Here is a 21,264-nt window from a genome sequence, read left to right on the forward strand (position 1 = left end):
ATTAATTTAACCAAAGTTGTTGAATCCTACTCTTTCTTGAATGTCTGCTCATCCCTTGAACCATTCTTATCTTTTGGAAAGAAAAGAATAACTTTTTTCAAATTGGAAAAATATTGTTGTTAAACTGCTTAAATTCTGTAAGTTTTTTTTCTGAAGGATTTGGGGTCTCATGTCAGCACCCGACATTTTCAGCTTCTATGTCACAGGAAGGATTAATCTCTGAAACATCTTTAAGCAGATAAAGCCCACAGGGATATTTAAATGAAAAAACATTTGAGTTGTCCTCTAGATAGAATACATTGCACATACCCTGTATTTAGACAAATCGATCCTCAGAGAATTGTGCAATTGATCCAGCAGTTTTATGAACTTTTCCCTCTGTAAAAAGAAAACAAGAATACGTTGCATAAGAAGTTGCAGGTTCGTGTAATTGGTGGGTATTTAGAAAGCTGCTTTCTATTCTTAACTTATATGAAACAATGGAAAACAATCTATTTTTCAAATAAAAGTCCTGGTCTGAGATATCTGTGTTTCAAGGCCAGGCAATGTATCTTTTATCACTTTATTTTCCCTTTCTATCCTATATTGTGATTTACCTGGTATGCATTCAACACTGCAGCTGTGCAATACATTAGTGAGGTGACATAAGACTTTCCTATGCAGTGTTTTCCTTTCTTAATGACTGATGCATTGTTAAATAACTCAAAATGTCTCGAAATTGAAAAACATTGCCTGATATCTCTGACCAAAAATGCACTAACAGCATCAATTCAGTATAAAGTCCAAAGTTTTAAGTTATGTTAGCAAGGCTTTTTAAAACAGATAAGCTTGTTAAATTCTTGTATTTGCCTTGTAATTGCTTACACTCTTGAAGAAAGCACTCCCCCCTCCCTTTAGTGTGTAAGAAATGATGCTCATTTACAGCAGAATTTGGTGTAAAATTATGATTGAAAATTATACTTCAGAAACAGTGGCTTTTGTAGGAATAAGCTAAGTAATACTATGCAGTTACAGTTTTCCCTTTCAAATGTGGAAATTAACTTGTTATCTTGATAGATGAAGGTGCAGTAAAAGTATTTTGCTGTGAGATACCCAGCTGAGTTGTGCCATTCTCAAGTAATACTAATGAGAGTTTCTAATTACCAATCTTCATGTTAGAACATATTCTATAGTCCACTGCACAGAACTGTGCAGTGATGCTGGCCAGCCTCTGTGAAAGCAGCAGGCTTGTGGAAGTAGCAAAATCTGATAGCTCTCAGAATGCATGATTGTCTGCACACCATCCCTGAAATATGACTGATACCAATATGAAAATAGAGTTCTTTGTGCACTGTCTGTCATCAGTGGAGTGCTAACCTACACCAAAAGCCACTAATTTGGCACAGTTCCCTTAAGGGATCAATCAAAAGGGAACTTTTTTTATCATGTTATAAATCTGTACTGAAATAGTCAGTCAGCCAAATCCTTCCCAGCTATAGCCTGAGGACCTGAATTTGAGATGTTCTTTTTGATGAATGATGTGCAGCTATCCAATAACAAATGCCTTTTGATCCAAGAGAGAAAAATAATCTAATATTTTTCCTATAAGTCAATTGTTTAAATAAAGAGCTCCAAATCTCTATTAGTGATGCTTACTACTGTCTTTCTACCCATCTGTTGAACTATGAATTGGATTGAAATTTGCGTCAAAGGTAAACTGGCATTTACATCAGAGAGACAACTTAATCTCCGTCCAATCTGAGGATAAAAGTAGTTCTGCTCATTAGAAAAATGGGAAAAAAAAGAATAAAAAATCCAGCAAAACCATTCTAAATTTCAAAAGCTGGATCAAACTCAAAAGTCTAATAGAGCTTGAACATTGAAAGAAGAGCCTTGTTTCAACAAAGTTGTAGAGTCATTCCGTAATAAACCATTGATTAGCTTATAAAAGAAAACCTGAATAAGAACAGAGCAATATTGTGCTGTCATGGTAATACAATAATTAAATCATAAACATTCTGATAGTGCTTTTCATCTACAAAACTTTTTTACTTTATAGTGATGGAAAAATGTTAATATTCCTCTTTCAAAACAAACTTCTAGCAGCAGGAGATAAAGTTCCAGTTCAAAAACATGCTGTCTCCAAACTGAAGACCTGGCCCTGGATACATTTATATGTGAATACTTCCACCAGACTTAACATTGAAAAGAAAAATAAATTGATATTTAGAGTAAATTTTTCTCTAAAAATATTTACTAAATGGACCTGAAAATAATTACTTAATGGATCTTTAATTTTTTTTTTTTTTTAACAGACTTATGACATCCCTTAAATTTGAAAATACATTAATGTTAGTATTACTTCCGGACTATTTAGAACTAACTGTTGACAATTTACAGCTGTAAGCAGTAGCATCAGATCAGTATTATTACTACACAAAGTGAGTTTTATAGATGTAAGTTCTATCTCAAAGGTACTTGTGCATGAAATGCGAACTATACAAAACTAAACATTTACACTTTTTTCCAGGCATGGATAGAATTACTTTACCCAGCATAGTCTGACAACTGTGTTTCTGACTTCTGATGGGAAGACAAAAGCAAAACCAGAATTAAGTCTTTCTTGGTTTACTAGTTGTATTGGGTCTGTGTGCCAAGGTTTTGATACTGGAGGACGTTACAGGGGTGGCTTCTGTGAGAAGCTGCTAGAAGCTTCCCCTATGTTCCATGGAGCCAATGCCAGCTGGCTCCAAGGTGGATCCACCTTTGGGCAAGGCCAAGCCCATCAGAGACAGTGGCAGCACCTCTGAGATAACATATTTAAGGGAAAAAAAAGTTGCTGGCACACAGAAACTGCAGCCGGAGAGAGGAGTGAGAACATGTAAGAGAAACAGCCCTGCAGACACCAAGGTCAGTAAAAAGGAGGGGGAGGAGATGCTCCAGGTGCTGAAGCAGAGATTCCCCTGCAGCCTGTGAGGAAGACCACGGTGAGGCAGGCTGTCCCCCTGCAGCCCAGGTTGGTCCACGGTGGAGCAGATCTCCACCTGCAGCCCGGGGAGGACCCCAAGCCAGAGCAGATGGGTGCCCGAAGGAGGCTGTGACCCTGTGGGAGGCCCGCGCTGGAGCAGGCTCCTGGCAGGACCTGCGGATCTGTGGAGAGAGGAGCCCATGGAGCTGGTTTTCTGGCAGGACTTGTGACCCCGTGGGGGACCCACGCTGGAGCAGTCTGTTCCTGAAGGACTGCACCCCGTGGAAGGGAGCTATCCTGGAGCAGTTCATGAAGAACTGCAGCCCGTGGGAAGGACTCATGTTGGAGAAGTTCGTGGAGAATTGTCTCCCATGGGAGGGACCCCACTCTGGAACAGGGGAAGAGTGTGAGGAGTCCTCCCCCTGCGGAAGAAGGAGTGGCGGAGACAACGTGTGATGAAATGACCCCAACCCCCATTCCCCGTCCCCCTGCGTCACTGCTGAGGGGGAGGAGGTAAAGAAAATTGGGAGTGGAGCTGAGCCTGAGAAGAAGGGAGGAGTAGGGAGAAGGTGTTATTAAGATTTGGTTTTATTTCTCATTATCCTAGTCTGATTCAATTGGTAGTAAATTAAGCTAATTTTCCCCAAGTCAAGTCTGTTTTGCCTGGGATGGTGTGTGACCCATGAGCCTTTTATTATATTTTCTCTTCCCTGTCCAGCTGAGGAGGGGGAGTGATAGAACGGCTTTGGTGGGCACCTGGCATCTAGCCAGGGTCAACCCACAGTAGTCCAAGTGTATAATTTCATAATGTTGTCTTGAAAATCCTGAAATTCATAATGTTTCTATTATTCTTAATACTGGAGAAGAACATTAGTACGTCTAATGCTACTTCAAACAACTATGATTTGTATTTAATAAATTTTAATTGTGTTTAATATTTTATGTCAATAAATGGTATTTTAAAAAACATTATCATGTTTTCAAAGTTACTGTTAAATGAAAAATAGCTTTGATAGCAGCCATACAAATAACAGCCATACAAAAAAAGAGGAATGAATGAATGAATGTATTTTTCAGCATCAAATTGTGTTTATGCTCTATCTCTGACTAGGTCATGTGTAATAGTAGAGATATGAAAGCAACCTCTTTGAATTATTGCTCTCCTTTCCTGCTCTCATCTCCCCAGTGAGGATAGGTGAACAAATTAGAACACAGAGTGAATGTATCTTTATTTTTTTTATCATGTTCAAAGACTAGGAAGTCTGCAGTGTGAGATACTTGTTCACAGAAGGAAAGTTAGCAACAACAACAAAGTACTACCACATCCTGAGATGCTGGTATTCCTCCTAAAATTTCTGATACCTAAATCCAGGACTTGGGCAATGCACCATTATTTCAGCAAAAATAAGAGTCCATCATTATAGGCTCTTGTGAGAAGAATAGTATTTATGGCTAGATCCATTAGGTTAATATGAGTTCACTGATGACACAGCCCCAGATAGCAATTGCAACCAATATTTAGTCTAGTGCAGTTAGTAGTGTGCAAGCCCCACTGCAATAAAAACAAAAACTGATTGTTGAAGATTTTAGTGCTATGCATGTGTGCCCGTGCTTTCTACCCTATATGCCTTATATATCACTATATAAGGAACTGAATAGCATCTTCCCTAGCTTTTATAGCGATTGATTGTAAAGACTCAGGGTAAAATTTTCAAAAGCTAACAGCAACTCTTATTCTTTAAAATGACCAACTTGTTAAAAATTTTTGAATTTAGAAGTTAATAGGGTATCATATATTAGGAAAAAAAAGATGAGGACTAGTATTCTATTAAAAAAGAAAGTCTACTTACCCCAAAGTTAGTAGCAGCAAACCGATCTGAGGCAGATACATTAGTTGCTGCTGTAGTATGAGCATAGAAAGCATTTATATTGGCCAACAATGTACTCATAACTGCTGGAACACCAGGGCACATATATTTAGAAGAGAGACAGGAAAAGTGCCTACAATTCAAACAAACTGACAGTTATTAAAGATGGCAAACATTCTGCTCTTTCTCTCACCACAGTTTCTTTTCAGGTCCAATGATGTAACTTTCAAGCTACCTCATGGACAATTGTGCAGATACATATGAGGAAAATCCAGACATGTTTGATATAATTGCTACTTGTTGCACACCGATATTTTCAAATTTAATAGATCAGATTCACATTTGCTTCTTACTCTGTTAATCCTAAATACAAAAACATGATTTAACTATCTTAATTGTTATTAAGTAAAACATTCATTATTAAACACAAACTTAAAATCAAACATGAACTTATCATCACAAAAGGCCACAAGAGATCTATACTCCAGTAGAGAAGGATTTAACTGATACCAACAAAAAGACTCAAACCAGTGTTTTACTGTGGCTTGTATTTTAGGCTACATTATCAAAGAAAGATGAGGCATCAAGCAACTTCTGGGTTCACCTTAATTTGATTTAGGCCATAACTGAAACTGTTTCGCTTTGATTCAGGCCAGTAAAGTTTAGGTAATCAGTCTGTTAAACCTGAACCAGCCAAAACCAGAGTTGCAACGTAGTAGCACTGTTCACTTGTTTAAAACAACAGGAGATGCCTTCTTATAGCATACAAAGAGCTTATAACATAAGAAAACATGAGAGAGACAAGATGGATGAAAGATCCAACACATGAGGAGAGGGAATGACATCATTGCAAAACATAAACAACTTAATTTAAAGATTTATAGTTAGGCAGGATTGGGAGGAAGATAAAGGGATAAAGAGTAAATGTATAGAGATAGGAAAGACAGTGAGGGGGATTAAGCAGAGATGATGGTGGTGAAAATGAGTATACAATCAAACAGAAGAGGATGAAGAAACTCCAGTGACTCTGGAGCTCTTTGTATGTCTGAAGATCCTGATTTGGCAGCATGCTTTTCTTAGCTGTAGTCTCTGGCTCCTCTCTACTATTTCTCCTTAGGAGCATAAGGCATAGCAGTGTGCTGGGCCTGAACCACCTGGGCCCTAGTGCCCATCCAAGAAAAAAATTAACACAAGGTACAACTGAACTCGGTCGTGCTGAACTTAAGCCAAGTACCCTTAACTGCTGTCACTGCCCAAATAATCTTCCAACCACATCATTCAAGATTATTTGCATCTTGTATTTGGATTCCTATTCCTAAATATATATATAAAAAGGACTCTATACTTTCTTGCAAGCCTGCACACAAACTCAGTCTACCTACATTATGCTTTCCGATATCCTCTTATTGTCTCAGCGGTCCTCTAAATTCCTTCACTCTGAGGCCTGCCTCATGCTCTTGTGACTGACCCTGTTCATCATATTCCTGCTTTCTGATGTTCCAGGGCTGCAGAAACTTGCTTCTGCTGAAGACACAACAATATCTTTTCTAGGGTCTCCCATGCCACTGACTTAGTGTATTTGCAGATGAGATGCCTTTTTCATAACCCTTTGGGGTAATCTGCAATTTCACATCTGCCAAAAAACTCTTACTTCTTCTGTTAGCCTACAGTTTTAAAAAAGAAAACTGGGGGAATGGAGTGAGTCAGCAGAAGGCAGCACATGAAGTCTCTCTTGCTTCTGCTTTTCCAGTACTCCCCTCTCAGTGCACAGACTCTTACTATAGATGCTCATCTACAGATTCAGAAATGGGCCTAAAAAAATGCTCTGGGCTGACAGTACTTCACCCTAAACCAAGCCCTCTCCAAAACTTTCATTTACTTTTCAAATGAGACATCTAAATTGTTATGTTTACTTCAGAAATCTCTGGCAGAAATCTCTCACAGATATGTCAAAAAAGAAGAAAATTCCAAAATTCCCCAAGTGTCCAGGCTCAGGAATCAGTCTTGATTAATGTACCTGATATCCATTCAGTACCTAGATATCAGAAATAGACACCATAAAATTATTGGCCAAACTGCTCTCCTCAACGGTCTTAGTTAATGAAACAGGCTACAGAACCTGATAAGAGATTTGAAATACAATCAGCAACTTGCAGTAATGTAAATGTGATGCTCAACACATCCACCTATTGCTACAGTTACGTGATCACTATGGTCAACACAGGACAAAAGTTTTGGACTCATCCTAAATGCAAAATATGTTTTAATTACCAGTAAGTGCTCAAAACACACATGTGATACATAAAAAAAGTATTTTTCTATTTTTTAGAAAAAAATAAAGCACAAGAGATGTATACTGACCCTGTAACTGAGAAGCAATTGGCTGGAAAACTTCAAAAATTGTAATTTTCTAACTCCTTTGCATCTCACTCAAGATAAATCCTCTTATAATTTAAGTCATAATTCCCAAGGAAAAAACCCAAGTCATTAATTATGCATGTACAAATACCTAAAGAAAATCCCAGCACATATTCATCTTTTGCTACTTTAAAGTATCATCCAAAGTCTCTGAAGTGTTAGGGACATAAGATTTCAACAGGAGTAGATACTGGGATGAATCAAGCCCTTAATCCCACTGCAAAGCTAGGCTGAGGAGCTGAATAATTGCTGGATTTTCTAGTTTACCTGACAGGGCAAAGAGACTGGAAAAGAAGGGAGCCAACTGGGGATGGGAGCCAAGAGAGGCAGGCTCATGTTAAAGAGAATCTAGGGCTACAGTCTTTGTATGTGGGGTCCCTCTGTATCTCCAGCCTTTCCAGGAAACCCACTTTGTGGGCTTTCTCTAGCATTAGACTCTCTTCAAGCTGGGTTTATATATGACATCTTGCACCAATGTGGTGATACATATTGATACTTAAAACTTGTATTGTGGTAGTCATGTTCAAAGTGCTTTGCAAATATTTCTCAACATTCCTGTAAGGTAGATCATTAAGTGCTATTATCTCCATTTTCCAAAATTGAGAGAAACTGCTCAAACCTACACAGCAAATCAATCACATGGGCCAGGACTAGAACTCAGCTTTCCCAGCTGCGTGGCTTATAGGGATACTACCAGCAAACCTTTCATTCATTGCCAGTATTTTTCAGAAGTGCTTTTAAATACTGCAACGTGAATGTGACAAAGACACAACGCAGCTACCTACTCCTTAGGAAAATCTTTCATTATATGTCACATGCTTCCTACCAGCCAGAAGAACAATAATTTCCTTTGTATAAAATACAATAGTGATGTCAAGTGATTCTCCCCAGTTTCAGGTAATCTTTAAAGTTAATAGAAATTTCATCTGATCTATTCATCACATGCATTTTAAGAAATATATGTAGAGATGATCAGAACAATTTTTTAAAAAACTGACACCAAAATAATTAACATATACTTTTACTGTTGACCTTTAACTTCCAAAAATCTTCTAGTGGACCTAAAGATCCTTCGTGCATGAGCAACCCCAAGCTGAAGATAAGAAGGCACTAATAACCCCACTGGCCTTAGAGTCATACTTCTAACATATGCTCTGCTGAGGGGAGGAGGCAGACAAAAGGGACAGTCAGCAGCAGTCATTATGTGAAAAGGCATTGAGATTGTATCAGTTGCCTCCAGGGAACATAGCCAACAGTGGAAAAATAGTTTAGGTCAACATTTTAAGTTCAGCAAGGTGTCTTCTGCAGGTTCTTCTAATGATTTCACGTTGAGATACCCAAGGCCTGGACTGAGCCCTTATCTTGAAAATAGACCCAAATTGTACTGATTTGTTGTGAGGAAAATTTAAACCTATTGATGTAATTTATTTATGTCCTTATTATATTACTACACTGTTCCATCTGTAATTTGGTTAGTGAAATTGATGACAAAGCATATGTGTCAAGTGACAGGTTATGTGAATTTTTGCTTCTCTCCTTCATTTAATTACAATCTGTAAAGTTCACAGAAGCTATTAGGTTTATCACATGCAATATAGGTCATGACTCGGAGTGCTGATAACCCAGCTAAGAAATCTGCAAGCCATCTGGCTTCCTTCTGCTTGCTAAAATAAACAAATCAACGAGACAACTTCCTTGTTTTTGTAGGTCTCTTAAAACAGCAGCCAATAGCATGAGTTATTAACAAATTCTAACGGACACATGATGTAACAGCAACCACATGCTGTCTCACATATTTTAGAGTAATATTCCATTGTTTAAGCTAGAGTCACATGTCTAAAACAAGGCCTGCTTGCTTCAACTTTCTTACTATGCAATTTCCTGACCAACATGCAGTGCCTGTGATTCTTCCAATCTTTCTGCTAGCATGAATCAGCAAAGAAAGAGGGCTAATTAATGTGCTGTACTCAGTAAACAAATGCTATCAATGAAAATTACTTTAACGGGCAATTTGTGTGCTTTTTGCAATCCAGCCACATTAATTGAAGACTAGCAGGAGAACAAGATGGCATACTTAATGCCCATTAACCTGCTGGAATGAGAACTATGTCACTGATTTAGAAGCCTTAGGTTCTACCTGTGGCGATTCTTGCCAGTAGGAAGCAAAGATCTTAATAGAACTTTTATTGCACTTGACTCCAGCACACAGTAAATCCAGGATGCTGACATTATGTATAATTTCAGTATCCAGTCAAATGCTGTTTCAATATGTGCTCTGTTTTTTGCCTTCTAAAGAGAAATAAATTATGTCGAAAGATGAATGGGAGGAAGATTATTTTTTCTTGGTGGTGGTGAGGTATCTTAATATATGTGGGTAAATAAAACTTTCAGTATGATTCCTTCAAGACATTGAATTTATAGCATAAATCACCATCCACCACTGCAGTCATCAAAATAAAGGCCAGCTGGATCACTGAGCTGTTCTGCTTTTGTTAATCTGTTTTCTGTCATATCTATTTTCTTTCCTATTCTCTCACATGTACGTGCTTTGACTTCTGGGAGTATATGCATATCATTCATGTAGCTAACAGTGTCTATTTGGCTGCTATCCATCACACACACAAAAAATCTCTTCTGACCCATATAAGAATGGCTGTAATTGTCTTTCATTTCTTTTCCCAATATAGACTCCATGAGGAGTGGAGGAATATAATAATTCTAAGAAAGAAGAGTAGACTATGGAATCTATACAGTCAAGACTTTTCAAAGAGCTGCAGTTACTGCAACACAAGCAGGTTTTTTATTGTATTTTGGTTTTGGGTCAATGGTTGATTTTCTATCCACGTGAATTCCACATCTGGTAACTTAAAAAGCAGATTTCCTGGCTTAGGAACTGGACAGTTGGAATCTGTATCTGAAGAGTAAGACACCCCTTCTAAGTGGGCATCCTTTAGGGAAGAACTGTCTCTATTTACTCTCATAAAAATGTGGATGCCTGTCTCTAACAACAGGTGCAATCACACTTGAATTCATTCTCTTTATAAGTTTAATGAAAAAGGTCTCATTGAGGACAATGACTAAAGCAGATAAGTAACCACCTATATGGTGTCTTTTGGGTTGATATCCACATTCCAATAAGTCTTTAGTGGTGCACAGGTGATCTCCTTCTGATCTAGAATCAAACACTGACTCACACGTGAGATGTTTTAAATTGCAGAAAATGCAGAATTTCTTCACTGATGCTGGTTAAGAGAGGAAAAGAGCTTGAGCTTTGCGTTTTCAGGACTTTTAGTTGGTCACCTTTTGGACTGATTTTCTGTGAAGCAGTCAGGCACTGAAACAATAAACTGACCTAAATTCCTGCTTATCTTTGCTGAGCTGCCACAGTTGTGGTTGATGACTATACTCAGTGTATTTGGAAAATCAAGACCATCCTTTTGAAATAGCATATCTGTGCTCTAAAGGAATAAATATAAATAAATATTAATTTGAGAGCCAGAAACAAATCATCAGGGTTTATTAAGAGGATCATAGATGACAAAGCCACTGGCATGAACATGAAACGTGGGGTTGTTTATTACCATAGCAGAACAGGATGCCAAATTGTTATAGGAAGTAGTACTTTAGGGAGGCTTAATTAGATTTATGTTGTGTTCAGAAATGCAGAATGGCATATGCTGTCTACCCATACCTAAAAGGGTCAAGGCTGCCTATCATTAAGTGGCACTGAAACTTTTATATAATAGGTAATTTTAAAACTGCAAACAAATATGAATTTAAAAAATTACATTCAGACAAAAAGAGCACCTCATTAGCAACACCCTAAAACTCACTTCAGCCTGATACAGTGCATAAGAAGCATGTGGATGGTCTCGCGGGGTCTGGATCGCAGGCTGTTAAAGCGTAGTCAGTTTTGCATTTACAAATGCAAACATTTTAATTTACAATGTTATCATGAGACATGCAATAGAAATATTCTCCAACTAGATTCTTGAGCATAAAATGCTTACACAATATTCCTTTGGGCCAAGTGATTACATTCAAATTCTCTCTCTGTTGTATGGTAGAAAATTGCTTTTCTTTTAGTAGGAGCACATTGTTACCAAATGGAATCTGATCATTCTATTTTCAAAATCAGGAAGGTGTACATTTTCTCCAGCTATTAAAGTTGTTCCAGGAGAAAAAGGTGGTCTCATAAACACAAATAAAAACAACAGCCAATAGTCCAAAAGAAAATTCCCCATGACAGAACTACTGTCTTCACTGCTCTTCTCCCCAAAGTCTGAATGCTGAGACGTGTCTGCAGATGAATCAGCAAAACAATGTATATAAATATATATTCTTCCCCAAGTATTATATGAGATTATATTCATTATTGATTTTATTCCTAACTTAAACAGGATGTGGCCTACTCCTCAAATAGGGATTGCTCATTATTAACATGGAACATTTTAAAATGTAAACGGACATGGGTATAGGGGCAATGAAATCTTAGCTTTTATTTCCTGTGTAAGTTACCTGTGAATACTAATATCAAATTCACTTTCTTATTACATCTGCCTTCAAATGCAGATCTTGCAGTCATCAACAGCAAGGAAATTTGGTGGAAAAGGTACAAAAGAAAACAAGAATAAGAGGACAAGCCAAAGTAGGTCATTTAACTTAAAATGCCTTGGTTAGAATTTTTGAGTAAGGTTTCCTGAAAAATGTATTGCAGTACTTGCCCAGCTCCATGTCATATGTTCAGACTAAAGTTACTTCCTTTTCATGAATACCTGTATGTTATGTTATTTACTCATATAAAAATAAAGCATCTTCTTTATATGAAAAGATAACCTCTCCATTTCTAACACTGTTGAATGAAAAAGCTTTTTAAACACTCACATGTCAATTATATTGCTATTTTTGCAATGCTGACTTTTGCTACATTTGAATTTCTAAAAACAGTTTCAAACTTTCTCTGGAAAATTTCAGAGTACTGGCATTCATCAAGAGAGGAAGGAAAAGAAACTTCAAAATAATTTTTCAGTTGAGGTCGTCCATCAAAAATACAGCCATGTTCTATTGAGATAACCACCTACTGGGGCTATAGTTAAGAGGAAACACTAATGTTAAATCAGTCCTGCTTTACTTCCTAAGCAAAACATTAATAACAGCCCTCCCTTGGCATTAATAGCTCTTGAGAATTCATCTCATGTAAAACCTTGAATTAATTCTGATGCATACAGCAGGAACAACTCTACCATTTTAGAGATTAACATATTGGTAAAAATGGCATACCAATTTAAATCAAGTTATAAAATTATAATACTATGCTAGTTAATAAGTAACATAACTTAATCAAGATAAAAAGACATACATGGCTAAAGAGAAGCTAAACATGAAAACCCAAATATTCATGAAACTCAGTACATGAGTTCCTACATATGTAGTATAGATATATAATACCACAGGGGAACTGTCAAGCTTAATTATTCTGTGCAATGTTGTTTAAGGTCCTTGGAGGAAGAACATTAAGAACATATATATTACAAATACATTCTCTAGCTTTCTATTAGATGTACAGTACAGTAATTCACAGTGAGCTACATGAAGTGAAAGATGTTCATAGCAATAGTAGATGGTGCCATTATATCCTGCAATAAAAAGAAAACTTCACATGTTTATGTGCCTTCATACTTACTATAATTTTTTAGGATGTACTGCAAAGAGATGGAGAAAATGAGATACATGTTCTGATTAAAAATTCCATAAAATCAGCTTTCTATAAGAAAAAAATTATGTATTTCTTCTTTAGAGGACTCATTTGGAGTCCTCTGCTTTCCTACAGACTTCCTACAGCAAACTTTTCATTGGACAAATTAAGAATACATGACGGAGCTCTTGTATCCCCAGGCCTCTGAGCAAAGCGGTGGTGTGTTCTAAAGTGATGAGACAGCTACTTTAGTACGGACAACATAGTAACAGGTTCTAATACTGTTAAAAATAGTTTTCATTAATTATTTACATATACTATGGAAGTTTACTATAGCCATTGCTGGTTTTCTATGATTTCTGTACTCCTGCAAAGGAGTACAGTGTTTGTGAAACCCTGTTCTACCATTCCACTCCCATCCGGAACACTGGAAGTCCTTCTGATCCTTGCCACATATCAGTATCACAAGGATTAAGAAATGTATTAGCGGTAATACCAATAACAGCTTATAAAATGCTTATAATATATCTTAATTCCATTGGTGATGAAAAGCACTTCAATGGGAATCAGATGGACAAAAATGATAACAAAAGTTTTAAATGAGGAACAGGAGTGAAGTGGAGAATTAAAGCATGAAGGCTTGGAAATCATCACTTCCCTCAAATACATTCTTGACAGTAGAGTAGAAAACCAGACATGATAATACTTACGTCATAGCTTGGTAAATATATTCAATTCCATAGCGCATTGCAAATTCATCTACAATTTCTTGTGCCACGTCATCAAAGTACACCTTCCAGGCTTCATCACCTCTCACTTCAGGAATTTTTACAACACCATTAGATTTAACTTCCGTCAAGTAATGGAATAGGTTCTAAATGTAAGAAATATTTCAAATAGGAATTTTCAGCTTTTAAGTGGCATTTTGAAAGTATATCCTATATAATAGTCATCAATATGTTCATTGTTAGGTTTTGTTTTGTTTTTTGAAATTTTCCTGAAGACTGGCACTAACTAGTCATCATTTGGTAAACAAAAAACCCAAAGACTCTAAACATGTTTTTTGTAATGGAACTCTGGTAGTGCAGGCTTCTGATTCAGCATATTGATCTGTCTCCTTGATATAAAGGTCACATCAGTTAACTAGCACAGAGAGACTGCAACATAAAATCGTGCAGGAACTTTCTCTTCTCTATCATATGCCCTTGCTAATGAATGAAATCACGATGTTATAATGCTCACTACATAGTGCTTCAACTTTAATTGGATCTGTGACCAATAAATTTCAAATTCATGATTTAAGAACTGTAAGTTACAGGAAACCTATCAGAAATCCTGCAGAAGCCTCTCAAGTAGTGAAAGGCATGCAATAAAGTTTAGGTTTAGCAACCTTAGGACCAAAGCTAGTATTTAATTTGACATTGAAGTCATAGAACGCTTCTCAGATTACCTAGCTCCATATGTACCCACAAACTTAGCGGCAGATTTTATTTCCTATTTTCAGTGACCAAAAAAACCCCCAAACTTTGAAATAATTTCAGTTTTGCTAATTAGCCCATAACTGTCCTGTGGATTATCTTAAAGCAATAGAATTTTGCTATTTACTTCACAGGTCAAAACATTTGCAATATCATGTCAAAATCTATGAGCACAAATTCCCTGAACATTCAATTTTACAAATGGTGAACAATGAGATTTTGTGGATACATACTAGTGCTGAACTTTCAGCCATATGCTATCTATCAGCTTTCAGAAAGTACTTGTATTTTTAGAATAGAACTTCAACATGGATCACTGTTTGAGGGAAGAGGAATCAAATACAAAGAAAACCTTTTGAAAGACACACTGGTTTATCAGTGGGTTTTTTTTTTTTTTTTTTCCCCAACGTTGACAAAAGCAAACTAGACGATAGGAGAATGAAATTTTAGATTGTCTGTGCTTCTCCCTGCTTTTTCTCGCTCTCTCCAAAATATGAATTAATGTAGCAGGAAAGAAGTCTTTTGCAATTAATAGCTGTATTTCTGTAATATACAGAAATGGTTGTGTCTTCTTGATGTTAGCAAGCATGTATGGAGCATTAAAATGCTAAAACAAAATACGGTACAGGGAGAACTTTGCTGACTCCACCTCTTCTTTTTTTTTTTTCTTTAACTCCTACTGCGAGGAATGATCATTGGTGTTACAATGTTCTGCCTTTGACTCTGAACCTGATACACCATCAGCAATACAAAGTGGGAAATCTAAAATAAACTTATTCTGATGTGTAGCAGCAGTTATTTGTTTCAGTGTTCTAATGTTCTGTAGCCTTTTTTCCTTACCCATGCAACAACTGAATAGTAATTTCTATATAGTATGCTTTCTTTAACTTCTCCAACATACCTCATGTAGACAGGTGTACTGCACATGGTAGGGAGCAACTTTCTCCTCTCCTTTTATTTCAACATTGATTTTCAATCTAATGGCACCAGAGACAGCCGATTTATCTGTTCGCTTTTCTGAAAAGCAGAAAAATAATATATTATTAAATACCAAGAATACATACACGTTATGTGAAAAGCTTTCATAAATCATTCTAGCTTAATAAGAATGTTTTTGAAAGCCAGAAAGTTCTGCTGTTGAGAACAAGAGAAATTTTTTTTCGATACCTCACACATGGTTCAGGCCATGAAGCAGAATATCGAACTATGAAGTAAAGAATCTTTCTTATTTTATCTGCCAAATTCAAACCATGCTGCACAGTGCTTTATTTAACACTTTTCCCTTTTCAATTGAAATTATTTCCATTTTCTATCTGGTATCTGTACTAATTATTATTATTTTTACTATTGATATTTTTCTTTAGTTATGAAGAATTTAGCAACAACCTGAACTACTATGTCTGAGAAACACAAAATGTTCTTAGCAGAACTCAATTACAAAGCTAAGCTAATTCTTAAAGAACAAATGATATGAAGAACTTTGTTTACACTATCTGTACTAGCCCATTCAGTTGCTGTCACTCATTGTGGAGGTTACTGATCTTCTTTGACTCCAATTTTCACTTTTCCAATCCACTGTAATGGTATAACTGAGTCAACAGGTATTACAATTTTTATGATTCTTTCACAAAGTGTAACAATATGAGTGGTGATGAACCGTACAATTAATAAGATTTGGCATTCCACAAATCCAATTGTTCTGTTTGAGTATTTCACTCCTTTCCTCTGTATGATGTGACATACTGCAGTTGTGTCAATGTGTGTATGCGTCAGAATAAAAGATGCAATTCTTTTCAGAATATTAGAATTATCATGAGCCATTTACCAATATTTCTTCTTAGATGCTGACTGAAACGTTTTCATTCTAGAGTCTTCCTTTTGCAGAGCATATAGATTTTCAACATTATTATTAAACTGCTTCCAGTCAAATCAGTTCAGCAAGATTTGCTTTTAAAATCCATTTCATAATAATTTACATCAGTATTTGTATCAGTTTAAGTCACTGAAATTTTTGCAGGAATAAAATTCAGAATTCATAATGACCCGATTATCTTACCTTTAAAAAAATCTCATTATAAATAGGAAATAAAGCAAGGGTTTCTTTTCATTGTCAATAAATAATCAAATAGTTCCCTGACACACCTATATATATCATTGGGAAATGAAACACTAGGCAGGGAAACAAGGACTGTTGATTAGGAAACAAATGCTCTACAATTTCAGAAAATTATGTCACATAATTCACTTGAAGTTTTCACAGAGCAGGCAACCTAGGTAAAATGTTACTATCACATTTTATTATCAAATATAGGAGATAAATTTTTAAAGGGCTACTCCAGAACATCTAGTTCACCCAAAGATATTTTTAGAATTAAAGAAGAGTTGTAGATTTAGAAGATATAGATAAAGGAAATATATTCTGAGACACACTTTCATTGATTTATTTCTAGTTTAAAGAATGATACTTAAGACCTGTCAAGACAAAAAAGTGCAGTCATTAAGGACAAAAGAGAGCATTTTGAGCTTCAGCAGGCCGTTTTCAGTTTATGATTCTGCATGTAAACATGTTTGACATGTATAGAACAGAAAACTCAAGCAAGCAAGTTTCATGAAGAAACACAGCTGTAAACCCAGTGAAAATCAAAGATGATTAGGCCCAGAATGGTACATAAATGATTTTTTTAAAATATGCAATAAAATTAATATGAACAACAAGCAAAATATTTGCTAGATTTTTCTATGTATCTTTGTAGATGTATTTCCCACAGAATGCTACTGTGAATGGACTAGTCTGAAATATTGGGTTTTCTTACATATTTTTCATTTTGCATTAAAATGAAATATTTGTCTTTGATATTGTTGCAATTAGTCTGCTCTCTGTAATTTTCATAACTCTGGATCAAATTGAAGAAAGTATCTTTCATTTTCAAATCAACCTGTAATATTTAAGCTTTTAAAAGTTGTATATTGGTACCAAAGCTATATATTTTGAAGTCTCAAATCTACAGATACTGAGATTCTACCTAAATTTGTTCTAAAAAATCAGTAGGAATCATACCTAAATTATACCATACATCCATCTCTCCACTCAGTGTTCTTACTTCAATGATTGTTTGCCCGAGGAAGTCATCTGATTCCTTTTTGAAATGTTGTTTTACTCTAGATTTGATGTCATCATCTTCATCCCATACTCTCACTTTTATTCTATCTGTGGAGTTATGGCATTCACTGTAGAAATAATAATAAAATACAAAATGTGAGTGATACGTAAGCTACATACATTCATACTGCTGTCTAATCCATTGTCCTCGATTTCCGTACGCTTGCTTAACTGCATAAATTGACAGAATACAAACAACCTGCAACATTCTATGGAATAAAAGGCCATACCACATTGCCAGGGACAAAACTACAATTACTCTAAATAAGAGAAAGTAAAGAGATTAACTTGACTGAGTTATATGTACATATGGATTGTATTTAGGAAAGTCACGAACTCCTCATTAAAATTATTAATTACAATATGTACTTCTTGATGCTATTATTTAGCAAATATCTTAGGAAAGGTACAGTTAGATCGGGTTTATTCATTTAGGAATACTATGTAGTACATACAATAGACCACAAAAGTAGTAGCCTAGAATGTTATAATATAAAATGTGAGAAAATCTTAAAGAATATTTCCAGTATGTGGCAGGAAGTTTTTTAAAAAAACCCAACAAGTATGCAGAAACATCACAGCAAGAAAAGACAGGCAATCAGAAAAACCTAAGGAAATAAGCGCTGCTTTCTTTAAAAGATACATTACTTTTTTCCAAGACCTCCATTCCCTGGTAAGAAGGAGTAGGGACAGACTGCCATATACCAAAAAACTCCTTGCAAATTTAAGTGGCTTACTAATCCCTCATGAGCTGAGCGGATTTGAGAAACTACTGGATGTATGAAAGAATGAGGTGGCTTCATTTGCAATCTGCAGAGTTCCCAGTGGATAAAAATTTTTACTCCCAGCTCCATCCTGCATATATTTGCACAGAAATGGAAAAGAAACTCTACTGGTGCTTATTCCTATAAGCCACAATGAAGACTGTTTACTATCGGTCAGTGTTGGCTTTTCATGACTTCATTGGAATATCCTAACGTTGACTGCAGAAGTCTGTGGTACTGCAAACTTTCTGATGACATTTAATGGCTAGTACAGACCTAGCATCAGTTACAAGCCCTGTCATACCGATGCATCTGTACTAACAGGGTTTTTTTAATATTCATTCAGTAATACTATAAAAATATTTTAAATATTACAAATCTTTGGTTATTTATAAATATAGCTTTAAAGCGTAGCAGCAAATTTTCATCTTCAGCAAGGTGTTAGTTTGACACTAGATTAAGACTTCTTGAATTCTATTCCAAGCACTATCATTGCTCAGTGATCTGTCTCAGCGTTTCCAGCATTAAACCAATAATACTGTAACTTATCTCCCAACTGGCACCCCTCTGGGGTGTTCTAAGAATTAATTAGTGGTGGTTATGGGCTTTGGAAGTCTAAAGTGCTTTAAATGGTATTATTACTGTCAAGGCCAATCAGTCAGTAAAAATGGCATGCACAGCTTTAACTCTGCCTCACTGTGACATCATTCAGTATCACAGAAATGCTTGTGTTTGCCTATATTCCAAATTTTAACATTGCAGATATCTCTGGTAATTAAAAACCACATTGTTCTGTGATTAGCAAAACTAACGAAGCCTAGTTTCCTTTTGTCTTATGACTGGCTTCCCTGACATCTAACAAACCGCGATCACCTATTGAATCTTCTCCCACAATTGGGATTTTCATAAATTACCCCTTCATATGAACTCTGTGGTGTCTATTACGGGGCGAGCTCATACTAAGGTCACTGTTAAGGTCTCATCTCTCTCTGACCACCTATTTTCATAGAACATGCAAGATGTGGTACTAGGAAATCTGTGAAATTTCTCTGACCGACCACAAAATTCAAAAGCTGTTGGCAAGGACATATAAAATACAGGAAGACACAGATGGATCAAATAAATATCTTTGCCTTAAGGAACTAGGCTAAACCCAGAAACCATTTAATTTTCCTAAAACGTAGCCCTGAATTATTGCTTGACATTACTAGAGTCCTGAATTGCATTTAGCTGTGCACCCAATAGAAATATTAAACAGGGGATTTCTACAGTGGCATAGGGACATCCATCTCTGGTGAGGCATTTATGTGATCATCATCATCATATTCGTGCTATTAGTAGAAATGTTGTTCCTGCTTTGCTTCTCGGGAAGATGCTGCATACAAAAAGTCATTAAATGGTACTTCAGTACAAATACATATTTTTATTCTCCTAAGACAGCACCAATTTCCCTCTGATGTACACTCAGCTGATTAAGGAATATTTATTCAGATGGTCAGGATGACAGCACTTTTCCCTGATATCCTCATTTGTCTCTCCCACAATTTTTTCTCTTTTAATCTTAGGTTAGTGAAACGTGGTGAGACCTATCACAACCAATGGGTTTACTCACACATTCATCTTCAAGTATAAACCTTTAGCACTGAGTCAGCTCTGCTACATGTTTGTAACATTCCTGTGCAAGACCCCCAAACTAGCACAGATTTGTGATGTAATAATGGAAGGGTGGATGAACACGTATTTCTACTGGCCTGCCCTGTGGTAGTGAGACTGCAAGGAGATTTACTATTAGAAGCTACAGAACTGCCTCTGCATGATTCTACTTACCTGCCCAGCCTCTCAGAAACAGGACTATATAATGAGGTGCACATTCTGCTTTAGTCACTGGTAATATCTGTGCAGAAGCTCTGTGGCTTTGCAAAAAGTATTAGGTAAGATTCCTACTTCTGCTTACTCTGTCCTGGAAAATCAGCCCAGGGAACTCAAGGCAAAGACAACGTACGCTTTTTTCAGTGTTCCTCTTCTAGCCACTCCACTTTATACGCTCAGTAAAAGCGTTCGCTAAGGTGTCATACAGGAAGGTGAGAAGTGAATTGTGCTTTAGCACACAGAGAATGAAGATATTGATGTTTCTGAAAGCTGGAAAAGCTGCAATATGTTCAGAGATGCTAGACAGAAGAGATAGTTTTAATAATTTTTCAACAACCTGGTGATGCTACATTACTTCTGCATTTACAGAATGCCGCACAGACATGAAATAATCCTCACAGCACTCCCACTTATTCTAATGGTTAGAGTAATAAAAAATGTAATGATAAACTATCTTTACTATAGTAGCCCAATGTAAATTTAATATTAGGTGCACTGGCATGACCTGATTGTACACCTCATCTAAGAGATCTGTACCCAGTGTTAAAATAACAACTGATTGATACTATGCTACTTTCAGTAAAGAAATAAATGCAAATCAATGAAGAAGCTGGTAAAGAATGAATGGAGACTAATTTCCCATTCTGTCAAAATGAAATACATTCATCATAACAGCATTCTTCCCTTGTAGTCTTCAATAAAATCTCTTACATCCACTAACAAATTTGCATACTCTGAATAGTTAGTCTAGGTGGAAAGGGGGTTTTTTTCCCCCAAAGAAGTGTTATTTCTGTAACTTAAAGAAAATAATTTTTCCAGTAAAATACAGTATTCTGGTGAAATTCTGTAAGCAATCCACAGACAAATTAGACTACCTCTGCGATGTAGAAAATGAACTTGACTGACAAGCCTTTGCAACACCTTTGCCTGCTCGCTTCCAGTTTTGCACATTTTGTAGCTTACCATTTTTTTTTCTAAATCAACTTTTAACCAACTGTTTCACAAATGAGTAGTCTAAAAATCAAACATACACTACTTTTAATCAGAGCTCCAAAGTGGAGAAAA

The 21,264-nt window shown here is 36.2% G+C and overlaps 1 protein-coding gene across 6 annotated transcripts in view; it reads right to left on the minus strand.

The window, feature by feature from the left end:
- The window catches only part of UNC13C (unc-13 homolog C), a 201,965-nt gene that overhangs the window by 95,600 nt on the left and 85,101 nt on the right, over window positions 1-21,264 (minus strand). For all 6 annotated transcript variants that reach the window (XR_003923374.1, XM_041123662.1, XM_041123660.1 and 3 more), the window contains 5 exons: window positions 17,465-17,634; window positions 15,308-15,423; window positions 13,639-13,802; window positions 4,798-4,948; window positions 310-378 (listed from right to left, as the gene is read on the minus strand). Coding sequence is in view for 5 of the 6 variants with exons in the window: in XM_041123662.1 (XP_040979596.1) it covers window positions 310-378; window positions 4,798-4,948; window positions 13,639-13,802; window positions 15,308-15,423; window positions 17,465-17,634 (670 nt within the window). In the remaining variant the exon portion in view is untranslated. The remainder of the gene's footprint in view (window positions 1-309; window positions 379-4,797; window positions 4,949-13,638; window positions 13,803-15,307; window positions 15,424-17,464; window positions 17,635-21,264) is intronic.

The sequence above is a fragment of the Aquila chrysaetos genome, chromosome 5, assembly GCF_900496995.4.
Source record: "Aquila chrysaetos chrysaetos chromosome 5, bAquChr1.4, whole genome shotgun sequence".
NCBI lineage: Eukaryota > Metazoa > Chordata > Aves > Accipitriformes > Accipitridae > Aquila > Aquila chrysaetos.